This window comes from Oreochromis niloticus, linkage group LG3, assembly GCF_001858045.2.
Source record: "Oreochromis niloticus isolate F11D_XX linkage group LG3, O_niloticus_UMD_NMBU, whole genome shotgun sequence".
NCBI classification, from domain to species: Eukaryota; Metazoa; Chordata; class Actinopteri; order Cichliformes; family Cichlidae; genus Oreochromis; species Oreochromis niloticus.
In genome coordinates this window covers 19,819,677-19,839,198 of record NC_031967.2, presented here as the reverse complement: position 1 = coordinate 19,839,198, position 19,522 = coordinate 19,819,677, and the positions used below count along the sequence as shown (strand labels likewise).

Below are 19,522 nucleotides of genomic sequence, written 5' to 3'. Positions count from 1 at the left end.
TATGAGAAGTCATGTGACTACAGATTAGCAGTCATGATCATTTTAAACACTTTTATTTTACTTAATCTGTGTTAGCAATACTGAGAGTTGAGGTTTGTTTATTTATTTTATAATGTATGGGTTTATTGCACTACTTTTGGAACCTTGCACCACGTAGTCAAAGTTGAGGAAAGTACCCGATCTATGGATCAGTGACTCTGGGTTGGATTGTCTTACTTGGAGAGTTTCTGGGCTTCATGTGTTGCTTTTGCCATTGTGGTGTTCTGAATGTGCATCAAACTGGATGTTAAAATGTTTTACTTTTTATATGGTTTTACAAAAGGACTGATTAATTCACTCATAGCCATCATTTGGTACAACAGAGCAGTGAAGCAGCAAAAAAAACCAAAACAAAACAAACGTTATGGTTACATACGAGACTGATGAGGGTGTGTTAGGTAGTTTCCAGTTTTCATCTGAACATTTGATTTAATAAGGAGATTTATTTCTACAATGAGTTACCAGGCATTGTGATCAACATTACTGCCATAGGGCAACTTCAAGCTGGTGCTCTGCAAAACCAAGCTGCAGCAGTATTTGGTGTAAGCACTAGTACCATCTCCAAATTGAAGGCCAAGTATAACAGGGAATGTCAGAGACAAACCCCAAAGTGGGCACGTTTCCTCTCCCTGTCAGCATTTACAAACTGTGGGCAGTCTGCTACAGATTTGCAGTCAAGGTTTTCAAGATGATCTGGTAGACGGCTCTCTACACATCCAGTCACTGCCCTGCACTGTTTGTATTGTTATCAGCAAGATGATGCACTGGAACCAGAACATGCTGGAATGTTATGTTCTGCAATGAATCCAGACTCTGCCTATAGCAGCTGGATCATAGGGTCAAAGTGTGGAGTTTGGCATTGGCTCAGGAGATTTGATGCTGAACTCTGCTGCTCAACCCACAAATCTGTTTTCCTTTCTTTCCAAGAAACATTGTTAGAAACGTATATTAAACCTGCTGTTTGCTTGCATGTTTAACTTCAGGGATGTTTTCTTTATTTCAAAATTAAAATAATTTTTAAATGAACTGCATTTCTTATATATTTAATTTTAATTAAACATATTAAAATTAATTTAGTTTTTTCATACTCCGATGGATGCATTGGAAAGCAACTTAGGGTTAATATCTTGCCCAAGGATATTTGGTATGCAGACTAGGAGAAGCCAGGTATCAAACCACCAACCTTCTGATCAAGAGATGGGTTCCTTTGTGATGTGTCTTCTGTTAAAAGTGTGCCGTTATTTGAATGATGAAGTCGACCTTTAGTGGCCAACCTGGTCCAACAACCTGCGACACCAGTTGGTGAGAGACGTGGGAGTGACATCGTGACCATGGGACATCTGAGCTCTGAGAGATTTGAAGCCTCACACAAAACTGAGAACAATCACACAGAAGCAAAAAATCAGTGTCAAACCTGAACTTATGACATGCACTAAATTGTTTTAAATAGTTCCACGAGATCGCTACTGTTCACTTCTAGAAGTAGTAACAGCAACATTGTGAGCTGAGTCTTTGGGGATTTTTTGTGAGATACACTTTCGTTTTCAGTCTGACGCAATAGTGTGTGTGTGTGTGTGTGTGTGTGTGTGTGTGTGTGTGTGTGTGTGTGTGTGTGTGTGTTGGATGAGAGAGAGAGAGAAGATAGAGAGAGACAGACAAAAAAATCTAAAATCTAGGTCAGTGAGCACTCTGCCTCATACGACACACACAGCAGTGACTGACTCACGCTGTTTCGCCTTGGCAGCAGACCCGTGAGTGACCTTGTCTGCACACCGTTGTGCTTAACAAATTAATTAGACCGCCAGTGTCAGGTTTATACCACAGCTGATATATATTATATTTGAAACTTTTTATATTTCAATTTAAACTTTATTAGTAATTACCATACTCCTTGTTTCATTTCTATGTAGAATGGTTAGTCCACCAATGCGCAAACTATTTGATCAAAATGATTATTTTACTAATAATTTCTTTTTTTTTTTACAAAAAAGCAGAAAAATATTCACACCTTGCGTTATTATTTTAAAAGACGTCAAATTACAATGATTTGTTTGTGTTCCTCAATAGAAAATGTTTTTAGTGGTTGATTGTTGTTTGTTGTATTAGCTATTAACTGTGTTTGCGTGCGAAACAACAAAAAAAAACCGCAGAAATGCTTTCACAATTTTAAAGGCGTGTTATTAATACAAACAGCATTCTCGCAGATAACGAGATCAGTACCATGTTTATATGTTTGAAGTGTTATTTCCCGGTTAAAACGAAACAACTAACGGGCAATTCCCGCCCCTCAGGCGAAGTTATAAATATCGTGACCACACCGTCACCTCCCATAACCTTCAGACGGAGAACGTGAAAAGATCGCAGCCTCACTTCCTAAACAAAGCGATGTCTGCTGCCGCTGTACTGCCTGTGAGCCAGAGGTGGGGGGTGAACCTGCACATGAACCAGCTGCCAGATGCGACCCTGCGTGAGCTCAACCAGGTGCTGAAAACGCGCGCCAACCAAGGTAAATAAAATCTGAAAATAAATACATTAAAAATGAAATTATCAGTACTCAGTTAGTCCGTGTCCAGTGTTTTAAAACATTTTTAATCTTTTTAAACTGGCCACCTTTACTTTCAACAATAACCTCTGCTCAAACTAATGCAGGGAACATGGTACAGTTATCTATGACATGTGTGGAACTATATTTAGTCTAAAGGCTGCAAAGTAAAGTCCTCTCTTTCCTGTGTTATGTGTGTTTAGGATACACGAAGAATCATGGAGGAAAGTCACATGACCACGACTCTGCACCCCAAATCCCCGGTTCAGCTGTGCAGATGGTGAGGGAGGTTTATGGAGGCTGAAGGAGTCCATCATTATTTTGAGCTTTCTTTACTTTTTACAGCTCCTGTCACACCTGTGCTCAGCACTAATATAATACTACATGGAATAAATTATAATTCATGTATTTCAACTTAATATTTTGGTATAAAAACATGAACTGAGTTTCCTCACTCCATTTCAAAATGGTTGCACTTAGAGGACTCACTGAAAAGGTTTCTAAAATATTTGGGTTTTTTATTTTTGTGATATGTGGTATAGTAAATGTGTTAAGCACTGTTTAACAAAAGTACTAACCATCACCTCTCATAACCTTCAGATGGTGGTAGCCAAAACAATGTGTGAAATCTTCATTATCATGGCTAATGGTCAGAGATGGCTGATGCTCCTGCGCGCCATACAGCTGCAAGTAATGATTGTGAGCATTTTTAAACAGAAAGTGCAGAAAATGCTCAACGAGAAAGGTAAGTAACCTAAAAATTGTAATTACCAGTGCTTAATGACTCTATATTCAAATGTCTTAAAAAATTCTTTTTTTTCCCACTAAAAAATCTATAAAATGTTATGAAGTTATGTTATGAATAATGCAGGAAACATAATATAATTATTTATTACATATTTGTAGCTATATTCAGTCTAAAGTATCTTTCTATGTTATGTGTGTTTAGGATGCACTGAGAAGGATTTCAAGCTGCACGTTAATGGCTCGCCACTGGACGACGACTCTGCACCAGTGACAAAATACGGAATCAAAACCGGCTCAATTGTGCAGATGGTGATTATGGTTCACGGAGGATGAAGGAGTCCATCATGAATTCATCTGATTACATCAAAGTTACAGGATTCACCGAACTGTAAATACACGTAAAGACCAAAACGCATAATTCTGATTGAAGCCTGGCGCCTATGGCTTTCCTTCTCCTTTGCGCTTTCTTCGCATTTTACGCCTCCTATCATACCTATACTCAGCACTAATTCAATATCATATGGAGTAAATCATGATTAATTGGGGTGCAATTTTTTTTTTTTGAACAAGTTGCTGGGGCTTCTGTTCTCACAGTCAGAGGTGTGTGCCTGAGATGGTAATATTAGGAATATCTCCTGTCACTGACGTTACACACATCCACTCTCTGAAACAAAGGATACAAACAATAATTAAGGAGCCTCACATTATTATCATTACAGGAAGAAATCAGAATAAATGTAACTGTATATAGAGCAACCTCCAAAAAGTACATACTGAAAAAAGACTGATTTTCAATTTGCTATTTGCTATTTATAATGTGCATGAATAAATACACATTACCAAATGTCATTGTTCTGCCCACATACCACTGATGTCTGCATGTTGAGTAGTTTACCGTTTTTAAGTCAATGACAACATTTGAAATAATTTTGAAATCAGGTTTAACAATTTTAATCTAAACTGAGCCGAAAAGCATCATGATGAGCGTTGTTCACGTGTTTCATATTTATTTAAACTTTTTGATTCACAAATGACCCTGGATTATGTTTTTAAATCGAACTGTTTCTTTTCTGTGACATGTTTTGTTCAGTTCTCAACCAAAACAATGAAGAAAATGTTCTTTAGAACATGTTAAATGAGTCAAATGTAAATATGTAGGTGTTTGCATTAAGAAAAGAGAAGACTGCCTCAGAAGAGTCAGAGGGCCATTGAGAAAAAGAAATACTTCTGTAATGTAGCTTCAATTTTGGGAGAAAGAGAAATTCTCTGAGGAAATTTCCACCTTAACTTGATTATTGTACAACTTTAGCTGTTCCTGTAAATACTTCTAAATCAACATTGGCACAGTTGGACCACTTTTTTTTAATAAAGTATTATAAAATATTACATTTGATACGATCATTTTCATTTGTCAATATGGGATCTCAGCAAAATGTTGCAGGAAGGAAGGAAAATCCACAGGCTCATATCAAATGAGGTTTTGCTGACTTGTTCAACTCCAGGGATCAAATTTGACAATAAATGTTATGTTTTAGATTTACACATGCAACTCTTTAATAGTCAGTAAAATATTAAAAGGTGCACCATTGGTTACATGTGGATACACTGAATAATGACCATGTAATGCTCCTCAGCTTTTACACCATATTATTTAACATTAACTTGTGTTATTTATTCTAAATGTCTGAAGAGAAAGTGATAGTGAAACTACTTTAAACACAGGATTTCCCCTGGCTCTCTAAAAACCACTGTCATATTTATTTGATAGCCTTCATTCCAGGCCTAAAAAACGAGTGGAGTTCCCCACATTTGTTACTGCATGATTCTAATAAAATGGCGATAATATTTCTAAACAAAGAGTACAACAACAACAACAATAATACCACTCTATCTCTAAGGCTGAGCCCTCATCCTTCAGAAGAAACTTCTGCTGCTTTTATCCACAGTCTAATTCTCACGGTCACTACCCACAGCTCGTGACCACAGGTGAGGGGAAGAGCATAGATTAACATGTAAATCACCAGCTTTACTTTTACACTCAGCTCTCTTCACCACACCAAACCAGTAAAGCACCAAACTGCCTGTCAATCTCTCGCTCCACTCACCCATCACTTAAAGTCCTCCACTCAACGTAGCAGCTCAACCCTGACTAGTGGTGCTGATGGGAGCTCCACCCATTTCCAGCTGAGAACCATGGCCTCAGACTTGGAGGTGCTGATTCACATCCCAGCTTCTTGACATTTAGCTTATGTGAATTTAGAAGATCTTGTCCTGCAAGCAACAAGATGCTAAACTTTATAAGTCAAACTTTTATTCCCTTCATAGTGAAACCACATAATCTTGAGACAAATTTAAAGCTTTAGTTTTCCCAGAATTATCTGCACTCTGTTCATTTGGATCCCAGCTGTTATCCTTCTCAGGTTTGAGCAGTAAACACAGAAACTGACCTCTGCACTTACCAGGGAACGTCCCCAAGACTGTTTTGTTTATTTTGTTTTTGTCACTTTCAGTTTCTCTCCACCAGTTACAAGAAGTCATACGACTGCAGATCAGCACTTATATGATTTTAATTTATATAATAAAAGTGTTAGTGCTGCTGAGAGTCCAGGTTTATTTATTTATTTGATGATTTATGGGTTTTATCACGATATATTTTGTAAACTTGCACCTTGTAGTCAAAAGTTGATCTGACCGGTGACGCTGTGTAGCATTATGACCTGGATTTATTATTTTATTTGGAGAGTTTTGGGGAATTATTACGTTCCTTTTGCCACTGCAATGTTCTGAATGTGCATCAAACTGAATGTTAAAATTATTTAATTTGAATGTTTGTAAACTAGGACTGATGAGTCCACTCATACCCATCATTTGGCACAACAAGCAGGATGTAACGAAGCGAAAAAAAACAAACCAAACATTGTTCTGGCTACATAACAAACACTGATACAGGCAATTTTTAGTTGTTAGGTAGTTTCCAGTTTTCAGCTAAATGATGGTGTTTGAAATTGAGGCATGATGATGAGCATCATTTACATGTTTCAGCTTAAGTTCAGCTGTTTTGTTTACAGTTCGTCTTGGGTTCCATATTTAAATCTTTTTGTGTATTTTCTAAAATACCTTTTTTTCTTCTTCTGGAAACCAAATCAATGCAGATGTCCTTCATAAAGTATCACTTAACCAGCATTGAGGGGGAAAGGAGAACATGTGGGGAATTTTAGCCAGAACACGTTCCTTTTTTAAAAAATAAAATACAATTTTTAAAAAATCTTTTTTTTTCCTGATTAATTCAACCAGGAAAAAAACCCATTCGGATTTAAAATCTCATTTACAACAACACTAAAACACATAAAATTTTACAAATTATGACAGATGAGTGATCATCAACATAGAAATAGAAAGAAAAAAGTCCCAAAACATTTTCACATAGTCAGATAATTTATCCATTAAAACATTTGCATGCGGATCTTTGCCTATTTAAAATATTAAGCATTTATTTAAACTCACTTAGGGAAACAACTTGCTTCAAATGTAGCTCATTCTGGAGCAGATCATTCATTAGCGGTAAAGGACCTCATGACGGGAACACAAGCACATAAGTTTACAATGGTTAACTGATATGCTGGAATCATAGGCCTTTATCACGGATGCCTGAGATCAAAAGCTCGGGTTGGCAACCTGGCAATAAGTCTAAAGGGCTCGGGCTAGTTTCCAAAGATCAAGATCAGCAAACCTGGTGCAGAAAGTAGCACCACCTATGTCAGGGAGAGGTTGTAGCAGGTGTGGACAACCATTGCGAAAGTAGAGCAGTGGGACTCTGGAAACAAAGATGATTGACATTTTTTTATTTTTTTTATTTAGCCTAGTAAACCTTTATGTCTGGGGAGAAAGCGAGACACCTTTGCTCCTTGGAACATTACATATCAGAGCTTGGATTTTAAATAGCGATAGAAATTCTTCTGTAAAATGTTTACCTCAGTGCAATACATGCTGTGACTTACATGTGAATACGTTAACAATGTTTTTACATCATTTAAAAAGAGTAAAAAAATATACTGATATCCCTGGGTTCACACTGAAACTTGAAATTTAAGTTAACCTTCAAACAGCTAAACTTTAATCAGATTAAGAGTTAAATATTTTATATTGTACAAATGAAGAACAGAATGAAAACAGGTTTTCCTGCATTCCCCAACTCAACAGCACAAAGTGACGAAGCCTTCTCCTGCTGAGACTGTATGACTAACCTAACAATAATAATAATTTTAAAAAAAATCTGCATTTTAACTCAGTCACTGTATTAATTTAACTTTCAAATCATTTCATTTGGACCATATTTATTTTTTTAACAATGTATAGTAAAGAATCACACTTTACATGACAGTGTTCATTTTCTATACACTAAGGAACAAAAAGGCAGAAAAAAAGAAAAATCTACAGGCTCGTATTAAATATGGTGTTGCAAGCTTTTCTTCCTCAGAGACACATTTTTATTTTTTATTTTGAAAATGAAACAATTAACTTAAATATACTGAATGTTTTACACAATGACTTTAATTAAACATAACAAAGTTTTATTAAAAGACACATTTGCTCGAAACAGTTTAGAGGAAATAAGAGCATTGACGTTGATTAAACATAACAAGGTTTTCCTACACAAAACATTTGTTCTAAACAGATTTAACATCACGTAGTTAGCAAAACAAACAAAATGTGTGATAAGGAGACGACATGTGTTATATTTGTAAGTAACCAGAGGAGAGGATGTGCACACAGAATGTTTAACCTTATTCTAAGTTTATGAATGAATGACATTTATCAGATTTATCATTACAGTTCAGACATGACACAGCTGCAAAGATCATATCTGGTAATACATTTCTCACTAACATAATTTTTTTAAAATTTTTAATGCGATGACATTTAAAGCAGAGAATTAAAAAACACAGCAGGGTGAATTCATTTAGAAAAGACACTCATAATTTAAAGAAAGTGAAACTTAACGGCCTTGTGTCTTTCCCATTATTTCTTCTGCCAGACAGGTATAGAGGTCTGTCTGGGGGCAGGAATGCACCTGGTTATCAGACATGTACTGGAGCTCTTCAGGCACACAAAACAAAATGTCACATTGCATCGAGGGCAATGAACCGATTTACAATACTTCTTGCTGTGCTCCAACAGTAACCCACAGGTGGGACAGGCACGGACAGAGGGACACACCTTCACTGAATCAAAGGTGATATTTGGGCATTTATTTAGTGTCTCTAGTGACTGGTTGCAGCAGCCACGATTTCCACAGCGGTCTTTCCGAGGCTGTGCACCCTTCCACTCCCTCAAACACTGCCAGCAGAATTCAAACAGCTGTCCTTTTACTGCTGTGCACTTTTTACAGAGGACATTCAAATCTGATTCATTCTCTCTCGTCACAGTGGATCCACATCCAGGACACTACATGGAGACAGAGGTCGGACAATATGAAATGTCTAACGATTCTCCATTTACATGAAATATATATGTTAATGAAACACTTACCATCTTAGTCGTATGTGTCTGCCTGGCAGCATTGAACGCCATGGTTCTTCTAAAATGTGCATTTTCTTGAGGGGTCAGCAGAGCCATTTTAAAAACCTCTGCAAATGTCCACTCCACGTTACAACCAGACCCACCACACACAAACCTGCTTTCACCCTTTATTGAAATAAGGAAAGGTACGTTACTTATACAGCTCAAGGGTTGAAAACAAATGACAGAACAATCTCATGAATTGCAGTTAATATGTTTAGGTTAATCTTTGATTAATAAAACTATAAACACTATGTTGTGTGGAGGGGTTACTGCGTCTTATCAACAAATGAAATAATATCGTCCCAGTCCAGTCCGCAGGGGAGAGAAAAAAAATAATGACGAGATATTGGGCATTGTTTTCTTGATTTATTCACGTGCATGTAGCATTAAAAACATTAACTTCTGTAATTTCAAGACACGGGCAAAATTATTCTGCCCTGTTTAAAATCTGAATTCTGCCACTGATGTTGGCTGCTATTTATTAATTTTAATGAAGCTGACCCTTAGTCGCCTACCTGGTCCAACAACCTGCGACACCAGTTGGTGAGAGAGGTCGGGGTCACAGCGTGACCACAGGACATCTGAGCTCTGGGAGATTTGAAGCCTTCACACAAGACTGACAACAATCACATACAGGCAAAAAAAAAAAAAAAAAAAAAAATCAATGTTACACGCGAATAAATGCTAATGCGTTTTGTTTAACCTAGGTTAATGTGAGCACAGGTAAAATTATTGTATTTAATTATCGTCATTATTTCTATATTAAAGTTGAATCTGTTCGATGTCACATTGAAAAGTGCCCACGTGTCACTTACAGTCCAAATCATCTTCTCCATCGACAAATTTAAGTGTTTTGTCATGAGGGTCGTAACACTTCTCCTGTGTTGTTGGCACGCTTGGGGGCGTCACACTGCGAAACAACAACAAACAGATCAGAATGAACACTTCCGGTTTCACTTAAAAAAGAGTGTGTGAGCTGCAGTGTTGCGCAGATTTCTGATACTTGCACACAGCTCGCGTTTCTTCTTAACATAAAGTTTTTGATCAGCGGCTGTTTCAGCATCACTGTGATGACAGACTGTGACACTGAATTTTCGCAGTTTACAACCGTAACGAAAAGTCAGAGCATAATAACCTGAGTGAACCATGGAGACTGTTACCTGTGCAGCAGCAGGGGCAAGTACATCGGCGCTCTGTCTGCGGGACACACTGGATACATGTAATAGACATCTGGCACGTTGATGAACGGTGCAACGCCCGAATCTTGGTGAGGTGAGCACAAAGGTGTGGTCCGGTTGAACATCTTGGTTTTTACTGTCACTGCGCACTATCTGTTCACGGGAGTATCTCCAGCGGTCGACTAAGAATCGTTTTGTTCTGCGGTGAATATGAGCAGCGATACTCCTCCCTCCCTCTCTATCTCTTTCTCTCTCCCTCCGTGTGTGTGTTTTCAGGGCCGCACCTCTGTAGTTGGTAAAATTCGACTTTAGCCTCTCCTGCTGGTTTTTACGACGACGATATTAAGTCCAGATTTTTTTTAAAGATTTTTTTTCATTATTTAATTTCATTCATTAGTGTTCATTATTAGTGTTCATTTTGAGAACTAATTCGAAATTTCGAGATTGAACTCGAAATAGTTGAAAATGAAAAAAGTCGAAATACCTTGTTTGATTTTTTTTAATCGTTTGGAGTCAAACCACCTCCTCAGTGCTGCTACATACTCTACAGCATGCCTGGTGTAGATGAGTTAGTTAGACAACTTAATCAGCTCTCTTTTTGTGTCTTGTGTTACAACATACACTCTCTACTGCACGAGCGTTCAGACAATACAAGAAGTAAGAAATAGCACAATATATGCTATATATACATGCATATAAGTCACTTACTGATAAATATCTGAATAAGAAAGAAAGAAATAAGAGCATGTGCAAAAAGGGTGTGGCTATTACAGTATGCAGTGTGTTAGGTGGATGAGATGGCCACAGGCAGGAATCTAACTTCCTTACACCAGCACCAGCTGTTGGAAATACCCAGGAGTCTTTATAATTCCACTTTGGCCTGGTAGGCTTTTACCTCCTCACCAGCAGACTGAGAACAAAGAACGTTCAAGTTAAGAAGACTCTGTTTAACCTTGTTGCCATGCAATGTAAATGGATATTCCCTCACCCTGGTTGTGTTACACCAGAGCCATAACTTTAAAGAAATGGAAATGCTAAGATGTTGGATGCATTAGTGACACAAGCTGATATAGTAATCTATTGAATCCTTTCAGCAGCATGATAGCACTGTGATTTGGTTTGATCCTTAATTGTGATTGTTTGTTCTTATTTGAATGTCTAGAGAAAATCACACATCCATCCATTCAACTCATTGCCATAATAAACCTTTAAGAATGGCTTTCTGGATCTTGTCTTTAAATATGCACACCACATCAGATGTTCTGTGAGTCAGCACAACCAACATCAGTGTCGTTCCTTCATTGACATCCCCACATAACACAGAGTTAGCCTATGAGGTGGCTGGGATGGAGTTGAATTCCTGGCCTGAATTGTTATCTCAGGATATGTTCACTAAAACAGTGGAGTATGAAGCCTTCTGATTACAAGAACATTAAAAGGTGAACAGACACCACATTGGCATAGATCATCAATAATAACGACATATATTGGCCATGTCCACAGCTGGACTGGCCTTTGGGCATGCTGGGCATTTGCCCAGTGGGCCGATGGTGATTTTTCGTTTTTATGGGCCGATGTTGTTGTTGTTATTGTTGTTGTCTGTAATGGTATAAACAATAAGGGTGGTGGACTGGCCAATTGGTCATGAATGACTCTGGGCTGGACCAATTACAGCCGAGGAGGTCGGATGCACCCTCCTCCTTGCTTGGGCAACGGCTCTAAAAGCAATCTTATCACAGACAAACAGAATAACATGGTATTAAGGTGAAAAGGGACGCGATTTGTCCCGTATTTCAGCTAGAATTAAAAAAAGACACAAAGCTGGAGTTATTCTGCGTCTTTACGCTGTGCAGCTGCCTCTTCTCCTCTCATTCTCTCCTCCTCCCTCTCCTGTTGCTACTTCAATCATGAAACTGATCAATGATCAGCTGATCGGCTTTTCTGACGCAAGTCCCGTCTGTCTTGTTTGTTTATCGCCCACTTTGCACCAGAAGAGGAAACCAGCAGATTTCACGCTAAACAACAGCAGCACGTTTAAGCTTGATCAGCTGTTGTTAGAATTTATTTAATATTAATTTCTAGTATCAGCTGATGTTTGCTGGAGCCACAGCTGTAAAAGCTGCTGGTCATGATATCAGTTTGGATATGTGGTGAGAGGGAAACATGAAGATGAAACCAGGAGATGTCCTTACTGAATCATCAGAGCTGAACAGGTGATGGTGAAACAGGTTTACCTTTTAGGTGACATGGATGAGTTGAAGGGAAGTTATGAACTGTTTCTGAGAGACAAATAACATCAGGATCCTTTTCTGCATAGCTGACAGCTGGTAACTGTGCAGGGGCGGCTCTAGCAAAGTTTTGCCAGGGGGGCAGGTAGGGCATTAACTGGTAAAGGAGGGCAAAAAGAAATACTTTCTTCCTTATTCTCATTTAAAATGTCTAGCTTTTAATAAATAATTAACTGAATCTTTCAACCAAAGTGGTCATCTGATGTAAATGTATAGAAATCATTCATGTATACCAACAAGACAGTGTACATCACTGTCACAACAGCGTTTGTTTTCATTCAAAGGCTTTATGGTTTTTCGTATAATACCTGGTGGGCCGATTTTTTGTCCCAGTCCAGCCCTGGGTCTGTCTGTTCAGCTGATGTAAACTATCCACCCTACAGTGTAAACATAATGTGTGGCAAAAATAAACCATGCGATTTCTTATAACTCGATTTAAAACGATAGTGAAACTAAATTAGATATGGAACTTCCCTAACAGTCCAAACGCATCTGTTGGTGTGGTTTTTTGATAAAGCCGCCATTGTCAGGTCATATAAGCTGCTACCGCTAGTCTTTGTGAACAGCTATTTGGGACAACCCACCTAAAGGATAAATTCAGCTCACGCCTATTCTGACTTTAACATAACCTGAAGGAGCTCGTACCACTCACACACGATCCAGACAAACAAAATGTGCAAGTTCAGCTTGTCTGTTCTCTCACCTGCAGGGGAGATGGGGATTCTTAGATTAAACCACTCCAAGAAGCAGCAGAAAACAGTCAGTGACCTGAAGAAGGGAGCGCTGAAGCTGTTCCCCAAGAAAGGTAAGCCTAAAACCCAAAACAGATCAAAAGAAAAATTACTTCTTGAGTGGTCATGTGACTCTATTGTAAGCCTACATTCAAATGTCTTTGTCTATTTTATGAATCTTTTAAATTATATATTTAAAAAAAACCTACATGAAGTGTTTAATTTTATTGGTAAAAATAATATAGTTAAGAACGATTTAGTTTGGTGTCATTGTTATGTGAGGTATTTGTGTAGCACAATAATACAACACACCAACTTCAAACACATGTTCAAGTGGACATCTCAGTCTGAGGAAACATGTGAGCTGAACCCAGCTCAGACAGGCTGTGTTAACAGATATGACCACAATTACAAACACATTTCCTGTGTACTGTGTTGCTGTTTCAGTAAGTCGCACAAACTGTGAGTCCACACTGTTGTTGAGGTTTTGTTTTGTCTCCAGTTAATATTTTATTACAGTTGAATTAAATGTTTTTCACACTTAGTTTAGTTTTAGTTGAGCAGTGGCCAAAGTCATGTGCTGTCTGAGTGCAACTTAAAAATAACAATCTTCAGTGGTGTTCAGGGAACATGATATAATTATTTGTGACATCTTTATATATTTAGTGAGGTTCCTCTCTCTCCTGTGTTGTGTGTGTAGGCTATCTTATGGGTGAAGTCCGGCTCATTGTCTCAGGGAAACCGCTGGATGATGACTCTGCATCTCTGTCTGAATATGGGCTCAAACCCTCGTCTGTGGTGCAGATGGTGGCGAAGGTCCACGGTGGCTGACAGATATCATCATCGATGCACTCGACTGCATCCACAAGACTCACAGCAGGACTTAAATATGAGACCCCAAAGGACAAAATCCGTCATCTTTAACTCTTTCAAGACTTGTCCCGTACCTGCTTAGAGTCCAGCACTAATTAATTATCATGAGCTGTAAATGATGAATAATTGGGATGTAATAATGTATTTTGTGTTTATTTTGTGCTTGTGTTTATTTCCCTGCTAAGATGTGTAACTTGCTATTTGTTGGTTTTTCAAAAATAACTGTAAATGTATATAATTTTTCCCAAGAAAGTCATATTGAGATATTTTTCCATCTTATTCAATAATAAAAGTTTTTTTTTCTTTTTTTACAGTCTGTGTTCTGACAACAAATCTCATTAGTCCTTGTATACTACAAATTCCACACTGCTACACGCAGGCATTAAAATCTGTTTGTCTCTAATAGGCACCACCTATCACTGCTCTAATTCACATACCTGATATACAGAGTAAAAAAAAAGTAAATATGAAGAAGAGCTGGCTGGTGGCTAAAGGTGAAAATGCAAACCGTGGGGTTATTCTGTCTGCTTGGGATCGGAACAGCATCCAGCTACAGCTCAGGACCGCTTCCTCATCAGTCTGTGCCATGACACCCAGCCACAGTTTCCTTTTGGACTGTTGGGTGCTGCCTTTAGATTGCAGTTGCTATTAAGCAATGTTATTACCACACCAGTTTCTGCTGGTGGCTTATGCAGAATAGCAGTTCATCTACTAATCAGAAGGCTGGTGGTTCAAACCAAAGCAGACATAAATTTCCACTATTACCTACAGTGCATAGCATGAAGCTTTTGAGGCCTCACGGTCCTCTGATGTGAACATAAATGAAATCTGTGGGAGGATCTTAAACATGCTGATCTTTCTTTAACTGGGCAGACCTCATATCATAGTAAAGCCATTTATTACCTGCACAAATATATATTTTTGCCACTTTGCTGTTGTTTTGGTTCTGTTGTCTTCAAGACACTTCTCAATATGGCTTGGGTCTTCCCCTCGCGGCACCCTGACATTTGTTGCCTTTGTTTCCTTGATTGCGGCATCTATGTTGAATCCTTTTTCATTACTCAGCTGTTGCCACACTCAGCTGTGTCATTCTGGGACTCTCTTTCCTCACTGCACTCCGAAAACACGCCCTTCTCTCTGCTGTAGCAGATTCTCAGTCGCTCTGTTTCAGCTGTCCTTTCAGTTTTCCCTGAATTATCACCATTGACCTGATATCCTTCTCAGGTTAGAATGAGCAGTAAACACTGAAGCTGTTGTCTGCACACACCAGGAAATGCCCCTAAGATTGTTTTTATTAATTCCTTGTCACTTTCGGTTTCTCTCCACCAGTTACGAAAACTCATGCAACTGCAGATTAGCAGTCAGGATTATTTTGTACATTTTATTTTACGTAATCAGTGTTAGTTCTGCAGAGAGTCCAGGTTTAATATCTTGTTTTGTGCATTTATGGGTTTTATCGCTCTACTTTTGGAACCTTGCACCATGTAGCCAAAGTTGAGGAAAGTACCTGATTACCGATCAGCGTCACTGGGTTGGCTTATCAACTGGATTTATTCTCTTATTTGGAGAGCTTGAATGGGTTATTGTGTTACTTTTGTCATTGTGGTGTTATGAATGTGTATCAAACTGGATAAAAAATGATATAATAATAATAAGATTACTGATGAATTCACTCATACCTATCATTTGGCACGACAACCAGGATGTGAAACAGCAAAAAACCAAACCAAACATTGTTCTGGTTACATAACACACAGTGGTGCATGTGTATTAGGTAGTTTCCAGTTTTCATCTGAATGACAGCATTTAAATTCATGCCTGATAAAGTGATTCAACTCGAAACTGAGCTAGCAGGCATTATGATGAGCATTGTCTATATGTTTGAAAGTTATTTTAATTTTCTGGTTTACACGTCGTCTTCGGTTCCATATTTAAATCTTATTGTGTATTTTCTGTAATATCTTTGGTTCTGCTGGAAACCACAGCAATGCAGCAAATGTTCTTCTTTGTGCCACTTAACCAGCATTTAGGATAAAGGCGGACCTGTGGGGAATTCTATCCGCAACCTATTCATGCCGGGAATACCAGGCTTTAATTATGGCTTTAAATAACTGAAACTAAGTAAAATATACTATCTTATGGAATTAAAATGAAATGAATGAATGTTTACATAAAGTATATCCAGGTTCAACCTTATTTCAGATTTATGAATAAATGAAAAGTTTCAGACTTGTTATGGTCCTTGTGACTTACACTAAAAGCAGTAGGCAAAAAAATCACATGTGACAGCAAAATATCTCACCAACAAAACCCAATAATGATTACATATGCCAAATCTGACCTCATGTTATAACCAGAGAAGGACATGAAACACAGTATGGGAAATTATGTTACACGCAAAGAAAACAAAGCTCCAGCAGGCTGGTGTCTTTTCCATCATTTCTTCTGCCTAACAGGTATGGAGGTCTGTTTGGCGGTCCACACACTGGAGCATTGTGCAGATATTTGACTTGTTGGCATGCATTCAGTCTTCAGGCACACAAAACAAAACTTCACCTTACATTGAGGACAACAGAGGTTTGCAATGTGTCTGGCTGTGTTCCAACACTAAGCAACAGGTGAGTAAGGCATGGATGGAGGGACATGGACTCCCTTCACAGACTCAAAGGCAGTACTTTTAGAGACTGACTGCAGCAAAGAGGTCTTAAAGAGGTCTTTCTGAGGTCGTGGATGCTTCCCTCAGACACTTCCAGCAGAATTCTGTATCATTTCTTAACGTATCATCTAATGAAACAGAATATTTATTTGCATGTTTCAGAACTGCATTGCAAGCATGTTGGTACGATGCCTCATACATAGAGGGCCGGGGTTTTAATCCACTAGAGTTTGTATGTTCTCCCTATGCTTACTCAAAAATCTGGCTTCCTTCCAGAGTCCAAAGACATGCATGACTGGAAATAGGTTTTAGGTGTGCCCTGGCCTGTCCAACCCTGTATGCCAGGGTAACAGCATGACCAGGGACATTTGAGCTTTTAGAGATCTAAAGCCTTCACACAAACTGAAAGTAATCACACACACGCCAAAAAAAAAAAAGATTAAACAATGATAAATGCCAATTTTAAAATTCTGTTCAGTTAATTGCTTTTGTATGTAAGAAGGAAAAGCTCCATAGTTCAGCCATCTGTTCCCTTCCACTTATTCAATTCAGTGTCCCCAGCAAAACTGGGGTGAAACGCAGGACAGACATAAACAAAGCACAGCGTGTCGCAGGCCAGCCTGAAGGTGGACTCGGACCAGGACGTTCTTGCACCACGCTACCATCTCTCTGTATAAACAATTTCTCCTGTATTGTGGTGAGCATTTGTTACAAAGCGCCTTTCAGCATTTTAAAGCCGTGACTGAGTGATGGGGGTAGAGGATGCTCTCTCTGGTGCGCAGTTTCCTACCGTTAGAAAACGTCCATCATCCAAAATACTAAAACAGTAACCAGGCAGTCCGATCTAACATGCACATCAGTAATGCTGTTATTGGACCATACCTGAGCAGCAGAGCTGTGACTGATCCACTTACGATGTGGATAGTATCACAGAGACTCGAGCAGCGGTTGTTGAAATGACGTGAACAGCGGTGAACTGAGAAGACTTGTGTGGGCTGGAGTATATCTACTGAAGCAGTGGAGTACCATATCTTCAAATGCCTGGAAATAAGATTATTATAGGCTAACAAACAGTAACAGATTCAACATTAAAGGGTGGGCAGACGTGATGCATGGATAAATAAAATCCTGTAACCGACACTAAGCCCGCTGCTTCAAAGCAAGAATGTGTTGATCGATTGACAAAACAACTGCTGACCACACGGTGAAGATGAATAATCACGTGATTTCTTCTAAATCAAAGACGAGAAACGCCAGACTCCACTGACACACCGACACTCCACAACCTTTCTGATTGCTTCACTGCTATCAGCAGAACAACCGGACTTCCGCGCAATTACTGCTTTATAATTCTGAAAAGACGGTGATATTTTTAAATGTAGATTTACAGGCTTTTTTAATAAAATGGTTTAACACAGAAGATAAAGAACAGTTTGTTCATATATTTCATATCCACACATGACCCGCAGACTCATTTAAAAACTAACGCTAAGCTCTTGGTTTAGGTTTGCTGTAAGTGATAAGGAGACCGTATGCAGTGTTTTAGATTAAAGGCACTGTGACTCACAGGAGATTATATTGAATTAACCTGTGCAGTGATTTTAAGAAGCCGGTCAACGCGATATGATTCAAATTCAAATACAACAACAATGATAATAAAACTTATAAACAGTCGAAACTTTCATTCTTATATTTTTGTTACTTCCTAACAATCTAATCGTTTATTTGTATTTTAGAACCGTGTCAGTAACATCCACATTATTTTATTACCATAAATAAACAAATAAATAAATGGCATGTTTACATTATTGTTTCTTTCTTAAAGCGAAACAACCCATTTCAGACGCATGTTTCCGGGTCTGCTGCTGTATAAAAAGAAATCGTAACCGCGCATAACCTTCAGACAGAGACAGTGAAAGGCGCTCGCAGCTTCCCCCACACGATGTGTCGATATGACGTCGCTGTTGTCTCGTCTTCAGGCGGGATGAAAACAGTCAGCTTGTACTCCAAACAGCTGCCCGTGCAACAACCGACGGTGGGCCAGCTGAGGAAGGAAGCGCTCAAAGCGTTTTCCACAGGTAGGCGAACCTAAAATAAGATTTTTTTCAAAAGAAACAATGTAGCAATCTGTTACACGACAACACAAGACATTTAAATTATGCTGCCTATTTTTTAATATTCAAATATCTTAAAATATGATTTGTATGTTTAAAATTGTTTATAGAATTACGATCAGTTCAATTGTCAGTTGTTGAAACATTATAAATGTGAAACGGACGAGGCTGGTCCATAAGTCCCTGTCCGGAAGCATAGATAATGAAAGTGTTACGAACTGAACTGAACTGCTTTTCTCTGTGATGCAGCTTTAACAGAGCCATTTAAATAAGTCCAGTATTTTAATTCCAGCGTTAAAACCTTGAACATGTAGCCTGTTTATTTATTTTAAGGCTTTCGGAGTAACTTTCTGTTTTCTCTGTGTTCCATGTGTAGAGAAATATTTGGGTGAAATCCGTCTGGTCGTTGAAGGAAAGCCACTGGACGACGACTCTGCGTCGCTGTCCGACTGCAAAATCAAGCCCAACTCTGTTGTGCAGATGGTGACCAAGGTTCACGGAGGCTGACTGAGCTCCATCGTCGAGCTCCAACCGTTTAATACAGACCAAGGACAAAAATGCTTTTGTACTGTTAAACCTGTGCAGTTATTTCGAGCTGCAGTTTCTCAGGGTGTAAACAATTCTTTAGCTCCTTTTTTCTTTTTTCTCTTTTTTTGTTGTTGATAAATTATGTGGGACACCAATAACAAATCGAAGGGTACAAACACCGCTGAAATTAAATGCTCCATCTCATCGGCTTCTGTGCTCGGAGCCAATGATTATAAATAATAATCAGTCATGTTAGCTATATCA

At 38.6% G+C, this 19,522-nt stretch overlaps 1 protein-coding gene and 1 long non-coding RNA gene across 2 annotated transcripts; one reads left to right on the top strand and one right to left on the bottom strand.

Moving 5' to 3' along the window:
• Window positions 1-8,229: 8,229 nt before the first annotated feature.
• Window positions 8,230-11,972, bottom strand: LOC100701566 (E3 ubiquitin-protein ligase ARIH2). Its single transcript, XM_003449387.5, has 5 exons — window positions 10,051-11,972; window positions 9,706-9,800; window positions 9,406-9,506; window positions 8,858-9,013; window positions 8,230-8,773 (listed from the first exon to the last, which is right to left on the bottom strand). The coding sequence occupies exons 1-5, from the start codon at window positions 10,191-10,193 to the stop codon at window positions 8,348-8,350; spliced, it is 921 nt and encodes a 306-aa protein (XP_003449435.1). The 5' UTR covers window positions 10,194-11,972; the 3' UTR covers window positions 8,230-8,347.
• Window positions 11,973-18,504: 6,532 nt separating this feature from the next.
• LOC109198675 (uncharacterized) lies at window positions 18,505-19,440 on the top strand. Its single transcript, XR_002059358.2, has 2 exons — window positions 18,505-18,694; window positions 19,107-19,440. It is a non-coding gene; the product is annotated as an uncharacterized LOC109198675 (long non-coding RNA).
• Window positions 19,441-19,522: the final 82 nt, after the last annotated feature.